This window comes from Limulus polyphemus, unplaced genomic scaffold (genome assembly GCF_000517525.1).
Source record: "Limulus polyphemus unplaced genomic scaffold, Limulus_polyphemus-2.1.2 Scaffold51, whole genome shotgun sequence".
In the NCBI taxonomy this organism is placed as follows: Eukaryota; Metazoa; Arthropoda; class Merostomata; order Xiphosura; family Limulidae; genus Limulus; species Limulus polyphemus.
Window position 1 is genome coordinate 1,281,781 of NW_013665661.1, and position 7,788 is coordinate 1,289,568.

At 29.0% G+C, this 7,788-nt stretch overlaps 1 protein-coding gene across 3 annotated transcripts in view; it reads left to right on the top strand.

Moving 5' to 3' along the window:
• LOC106463246 (adipocyte plasma membrane-associated protein-like) overlaps window positions 1-7,788 on the top strand; it is a 21,262-nt gene continuing 13,474 nt past the window's right edge. Inside the window, exons 1-5 of one of the 3 annotated variants that reach the window (XM_013923251.2) lie at window positions 1-43; window positions 1,235-1,357; window positions 2,181-2,296; window positions 2,569-2,658; window positions 5,856-5,972. In XM_013923251.2, the coding sequence (XP_013778705.1) occupies window positions 1,251-1,357; window positions 2,181-2,296; window positions 2,569-2,658; window positions 5,856-5,972 (430 nt within the window). In that variant the 5' untranslated portion in view covers window positions 1-43; window positions 1,235-1,250. Of the gene's footprint in view, window positions 78-1,080; window positions 1,358-2,180; window positions 2,297-2,568; window positions 2,659-5,855; window positions 5,973-7,788 lie in introns of those variants that run through there. The other 2 variants (XM_013923261.2, XM_022391042.1) reach the window with 2 other exon arrangements.

Genomic DNA, 7,788 nt, shown 5'->3' on the forward strand with positions numbered 1-7,788 from the left:
TGTCACAATTATTATGAATATAAGGGTTATATAGGGTTCGAACGTGTGTATGATTGTTGAATACGGTTTTAATAATTGTATGGTCGTTTATATTATTTGTTAGAAACAACGTATTTTATTCCAACTTTTTAAATTTTATCTATCATGTAACTGATAATTTTACAAGGGTATGAAACTGAAAGAAGAATAGAATGAGCACACATATTAAATTGATGAAGAAGAAGAAGATTAGTTTTTAACATTAGACTTTTAGTAAAACTTAGTTTTAAACTAAAGTATAACTTGGTCTTTAGACTGCAACGATAGTACTAGAAGTTCATGTTTGTTGTTTTCTCGGTAAAATATATAGTGGTAGTGCGAGTATCTTCTGGTTAAGGACTGGTTTCATTAGTTTAAAAGCAAGAGATTCTAGAATTCTAAGATGGAGTTCTTCTCTGGATTAGAGAATAGCATAGAAAAAATGAATGTTCCCTTGTGCTTACCTTCCATTTTTCTGTGTCATTATACATTCCAAGGAAGAATTCCACCTTACAAATAGGTGTAAAACATTTGTTTTTTTTTAAACACTTGAGTTATAGAAGAACAAATATTTATTTAAAGTGTTTTAGTGGCATATTTAGTGAGTATTTATAATAACTTAATCTTGTACCATTATAAATACATTTATTTCTGTAGAACAGAAATTGAATGTGTTCGTTTATTTGTGATTGTGGTGGTATTGATATATATACATTTTTAGATTTGCACCCTAAAACACCTGAAGTTTTGTAATGATAAAAATATAAAAATGTGTATTAGTAATTTGGAAAACTGATTTCCTTGAACTTCACTGAGTAAAAAAAACATTGTTCATAAAAACAAGAAGCTCACAGTGATGTGTAGCATCTTGAGCCTGTTTGTTTTATATGAGTAGCTAAAGTTTAGCAAATAAAAGATAATAAGTGAAAACTAATATTGTGTCCATCCATTCTTCAAGCTTGTATATTTAGAGATTAATTAAACTTGTATAAGCAGATCATATGTTGAAAAACAAAATGTTAAGTCTTATCTCTGGTAAGTTTCCTGTTTTAGAGCATTATGAGATTGAAAATGACAAGTTGTATGCTAGAAAGACATACAATTTGTGGATTTAAAAAATATAAGGGACTTTAAATGTGTTCCAGTTGGCTTTTAGTACTAAACAAATGTCCATTTTATTTCTGTATCAATCTTTAGATGCATTTATTTTTTGTAGGTACGTTCTAATAAGTATGGGGATTATATCTTTGGGACTCAAGTTCATCTTTGCCAATGTGCTGATTATATTATATATAGCCTATGGCCCAGGGCTTCTTGATATCCAGCCTCAGAAATATACGTATGTAGTCATATCCTATTTATGTGAGAGGAGTAATAACATTGTACTAATAAATAAAATTCACATCTTAAGTAGTTGCTAGAGTAGCATAGATTTAAGGCATTATAAATATAATATTAAGCCATAGTATTAGCATCATTGATATGGTTCACAATTTCCCCTTTGTGTAATCTGTGGAAAAATTAGTAATCAAAACAATTGCTCATACTTTGTAGACAAGATACAACTAATAAGTAGTTCTGATACTGTGCATACATTTAATGCTTATGATTGCTAGGCCAGGCTTTAAAATGTTTCTAGAATTTTTTAATTCAGAACTATTTTCTGCCTATTTTTCAATGTTTAATTACAATATATTATTCTACTAGATGAAAGAAACTCGGAAGGAAATTACTGGAAATAAAACATATCCAAAAATTGTTCATAAAAAACATTGTTAATCAAATTAATCGAACCTGTGTCTATTCAGTTTTGAGAATTTGTTATCAAATGACAAATGAAGTACTACAAATAATGAACATTATGCTTTGCAACCTATTCTTAATTATAGAAAATATAAACAGAATTATGGCTGTATTCAATTTAAGCACAAATATAACATCTTGTGCAAACTTTGCTTATTTAGAAATAGAATATAAGATAATGATTATTTTATGCAACTTAACTTAAGAGACTACATAGCAAGCAATAGAGAATTTTATCTATAATTTCCTATGAATTATTGAATGTATAACTGCTTATACAAAATATTTTAACCTTCTGGATGGGAAAAGGATGTTTAGTTATGTAATAATTTACTTATCTTTAGTTTTTATTATTTCAGTGTGGAATTACCAAAAAGGTTTGAAGGAGTTTTGAAACAAAATGATGATTTAAATCAAGCAGAAATTCTTTATCAGGGAAAAATTTCTGGACCTGAATCACTTGCATTGTATAAAGGTAGAGATGGTTTCATTGAATTTATGGAACAATGTATAAAACGTATTACAAATGATTGAGAGTACCGGATAATATATAATTTCTTAAATTCATTAATTCTGTCAAGTATTTTTATGTAACTTGTAATTGTAAGATTAAATGGAAAATGTTTAATTGTTTCATTGTTCTCAGTTACATTTTTCATTAGCTTTAATTGTATCTTTACTGCTTCTTTCTTTAGCAACAGAAAGTAAGGTATCAGAATCTTTAAAATATACTTCTGTTAAACCTAGGAGACATATATACTGGAACAGCTGATGGAAATATTGTCAAAATTTCCAAGGACAAGGTATCTGTTGTGGCTAAAACTGGAAAAAACTGTGGTAAGTTGAAACATTAGGTTATTTTGTATTTGTTTTCATTAGAAAGCCATTGAAAAATATATATTGTATAACACAACAATAATTTTGAACCTCTATAATTTGATACTGAAAATATGAACAATTAATTTTTTTTATTTATTAATAATGTTTTAATTTAATTTTCTCACTTTGAAAATATGAATATTAAACAATAAATACTTAAAGATCAACAAGATTTAAGATTTAACTACCTGTTAAAGATGCAGGAAATTAAAGCATACTAGTTTTTATCCCTCAAATCTATAACTTGTTTTTATATGAATCAATATAAGTGGAGTTCACATACTGCATCATATTGGGTAATTTTGTTTTTACATGTTGCAAAATTCAATAAAAAATATTGTGTTATATAAAACACCAGGGTTAATGGGTATAGCTGGGCAATTTGTGGAATTTAATAATTGGTTAATTGTCAGGCTCATTAATCGATTACATTCAAGTAATAGATTATTCTCACAAAAGACTTAGCTTTAATAATTGGAAATATTAAATGAAATTGATTATTTTCATGCACCATGGCACAGATGAATTAAGCTGAACAACCTTGAATTAATGAAATAATATTAATTAGAAATCATAATGGAAATATTTCAATTACTTGGATGGTTGGAACAATCTAAAATAGTAACAGTTGCATCACTAATATTGACTAGTTGATTATTTTTTTGCAATTGATGCTCATAGTTATTTGAGTTAATTGTTAAAAGTAATTAAAGTTTCAATAGAAGTATTAATTTTCTGTGAAAACATATTCAACATCTTTCTTTTTATATTACATTCTGTATAGTATAGACACATAAGGCTGTCAGTTTGATCATTCCTTAATCAGTAAGATGATGTTATGTACAGTTGTGAAAACATGTTGCCAATAGTAAAGTATAAGGTAAAATACAAAGTTTTTGTGAGACTGCAGTTTATATGTGGTACATTGATTCTAATCAAAAACACCTTTGATGTGAAGAAAAGGTACGGTCAAAAAAAAGGAATGAGTGTGTAACTTAAAGTAATGAAATCAGAATTGACAGCCACACTGATAGCTGCACTTATATCATTGATAAAAGTTTTAAGGCAAATATTCATTCATTAGTTAGCCAGGCTGCATTTTTTGTTCAACATGGGGCATGATAGTGGGTAAAACAAAATATGCAGCCAAGCTAACTAATGAATGAATATTTGCTGTAAAATACTTATGAATGCTATATGTGTAGTTACCAGTTTGGCTACCAATTTTGATTTCATTCCTTTAAGTCGCATACTCAATCCTTTTTTTCGCACATAAGGTGTTTTTCATTAGATGTAATAAATTTTTGTCAATACACACCAACAAACCATAGCAAGTAAGAAAGTGACACTCGATAGTAACCCATATTAGTTTTAGGATCGCAACCTTATTATTCAGAACAGATCTTTACTTTTCAGAACTAACCAGATTCTTTAAAATATATGGTGGTATTTTTCCTCTCTAAAACACTGTTAAAACTTCCTTTATAGTAATGCCATGGAATTTAGATTAACAGTTTCTTGTCATCTCCCCCATCCAATCGCAACAGCTGTATCAAGCATCATAATTTATGCTAATTGCTTAAATTAATATCACATGATGCTAAGTGCTCTTGAATTAGGATAATTTCATAGAATTTAGTAAATTTGTCCTGAAAAGTTGGCAATTAATAATCAGTAATAATCATCCCCTATATGGTTCTTTTGAAAACATGAGCTAGAAGCTGCATATCAACTTTACTTGGCCTAACCAATACTTATGTATCTGCACGTCTTTTCACCTTGTAGTTTTGCTGCTCAAAATCAGCTGTTTTTACTCCGAATGACAAAAACTAAAAATGGTCCACTTTTATGCTTAGGTGAAACTAATAAAAATATTAGATCGATAGCTCACCTGACTTTTTGAAAACTTGAGCTAAAAGTTGCTAATCTAGTTTGCTTGGCCTAACCAATACTTATGTATCTGCACGTCTTTTCACCTTGTAGTTTTGCTGCTCTAAGTCAGCTGTCTTTAATCCAAAGAACAAAAAAATGGTCCACTTTTACACTTAGGTGAAACTGTATTAAATATGTTAGACTGAAAGCTCATGTGACTTTATCGAATTTGAAAAATTTTTGTTGAAAATTTGACGAAAATGTGGCTTATTGTTACACCAAATGAAACTCCTAAGGTAGATTGAAAAGATCCATCAATGTACCAGGTTTGAAAATAATCCACAAAAGTTAAGTATGTTTTTCTATCAAATAAAGTTTTCATACTTTTGGTGTGAAGAAGAAAAAGGAAAAAAACTCAATCAAAATTGGAGATATTATATCTCAAGTATTTCTTGATGGATTGCCTTGAAATTTGGTATTTGAAGTAAGAGTCCAGTTGATCCAGTATGCCTATAGGCTTAAAAATAAACCTTTGTTTTGGGGTTTTTGATCAACCCTGTTTTATTGCTATGACCCTGAGAAAAATTTCAGTTTCTTTAAATAAAATTTTGATATGGGCTTAAAAATTTAAGTTGTCTTCTGAATCCTTGTTGTTCACTTGTAATAATTGCAAGGTAAAATCATGACCTTCATTTGTTTATCTCTGTCATCAACATGACAGTGTTATATGTTTGCTTTGATCGTTATCACATTTAAATGCATCCCAAGCAATATTGCATGTGCATACACATACATGCAGATAAATAAAACAAACAATAAACAGATGTCCAGTCCAAATGACCTGGTTTTAGAACAGGTAATGTGACAAAGTTGCGTGAAAGGGACTTCCAAAATCGACGACCTGAAAGTCCTGGATTTTCTATTTTTGTGAATTAGTAGAAAGGCTGGACCTGTCATTTTAACCTCTACTAAAAAATACTTTTGGTTACTTAAATGTGTCTAGGAAGCTGGTGTTTATGTACAGTGTATGGTTTTTGGAAAGTTTATTAAGGTATGTGGTAAAATATTGATCTCTCAGTCTTCTGCAGAAGAAATAGAAATTGTGGTGTTGAACAGCAGTTTGTATGTGTTGACCATCAGAGTTAGCAAACAAAAAAGTGATTAAGGAAATACCTCTAAAGACTACAAAACTTGGAACATCATTCTAATTAAGTACAATTTACAGTCTGGTGCATATGGTTTTACTGTATACATTTATATTTTGTTTTTGCTTGGCATTACAGAGCAACACTTGGAAAGCCCAATCTGTGGAAGACCTCTTGGGCTGAGATTTGATAAAAAAGGAAACTTGTATGTTGCTGATGCATATTATGGGATTTTGATGGTCAACATCGACTCAGGTTTGTGTAATGCTGAGCTCTTTTATATTCTTGTCCTTTAATACACTTAGTATCTACTGACTTAAACATAATTTATTAGGACTTAAGACTGCCACTTTAAAGAATATTGCTCAAAACAGTGGTTCATTGTCATTGAAAGCTTTATATTTTTGCATGATAACTAGTTAAAAACTATTAATACATATTGTTTAAGTAAATACAATATAAGGTTCTAAAATCTATTTCATCTCCACTTTTAAACTCCTATCTATTATTAATGCACTTATACTATCTGTGTTGTGAACCGTTTTCATTTTTTGTTATTTTTACAAAATTTTAAGCAAGTAATTTGCAAACTTTTCATTACTGTTCTGTTCAATATAAATAGTAATAACTCCAAATATATCACTATATACCTATTCATTGTGATTTGGAGATGAATCTACATCAGTTGCATGACAGTTTTAAGTTCTTAACCATTTTCTTTTGTTGAATAGAGTAATGTCTTTAAGATGCTGTGGAAAATGCAATACTTTAATGTAATATTATATTATCTCTTTGGTAAGTGAGCTTTGAAATTTAGCACCAAAATAAGACAAAACTTTTAAATATATATAAGAATGTTGTTCAAGCTTTTGTTAAGGATGTGAAGTATGACATTCCTCTTTTGATAAGACTGACACATTTTAATATTAAATGGTTAGCCTGTTATTAACACATACTGTGGAAATACTAAATGGATTTATAATGTTTAAATAATAAGTGTTTGTAATAAAATATATTACCTTAAAAATTGTCTATAGATAGTTAAGTTTAGTAATGAATGCTTTCTTGGAAAGTTTTTAAAATGACATTAGTTACTTTATTGAAATTTTTCCATTAAAATTGTTGAAAGAAATAGCTATTGGGGAATTATATTTTAAGCTTTCTGTTTTTATACACTTTATGTTGACCCACACAAGTATGGAATATAATTTTACAGCCTTTAGGTTAGGTTTGAAATAGTTTCTCTATAGAGAATTTAAGCTTGGGAGGTGTATTGATTACTGTGTGTGACTGTGGATCTGAGGGTCCATGGTTCACATACTTTTGCTGCAAAATAAAAAAAAATCTGGCTTAGTAATTTAGCAGTGTGGGTGGGTTATGAAAATGGTGGTCAAATCCTATTATTCAATCAGTAGCCTAAAAGTTGGTGGTGGGTGCTATTGACTAGCTGTTTTCCTTCTAGTCTATCAGTTCAAAATTATGTACGGCTAGTACAGATAAACCTTGTGTAGCTTTGTATGACTAATCTATACTTTAATGTGATGAATAAATGTGTTTTTAACGTGTATACAAGTAATTGTAACCAAGAGACATAATTCAAACATGCTTCTAGGCTGACATTGATGCCAGTTATAAGAAATAGTGGATGGTGATTTTGTTATTGTTTGGACATCCTCATAAATAATCGTGATTAGATACTTACAAATCTATCTGTAAAGATGTAATTAATTTAATTGTATTACAAAGAAACAATACTACTATTCTATGTCTAAATGATAAGAAAAAGGGAACTTTCTGTAATTATTACTTAGAATTTAGCTTATGAATAGGTTGTTCATTATTTATCTGTTTTTAAAATGTTGAACATCAGGAGTTCCATTAAGAAAATACAACATTTATTATGTTTATAAAGAGGATCTAAAGTGGTTATTGAAATTTTTCTAAAGGTACAGAAACATTTATGAGAAGGTCAGTACATTTTACTTATAAGTATTGCCTTTAAATACTCATTTATAGAGCTCAATGATTAGAAGTATTTGCCTCATTAATCAATTACTTTAATTGATTTAAT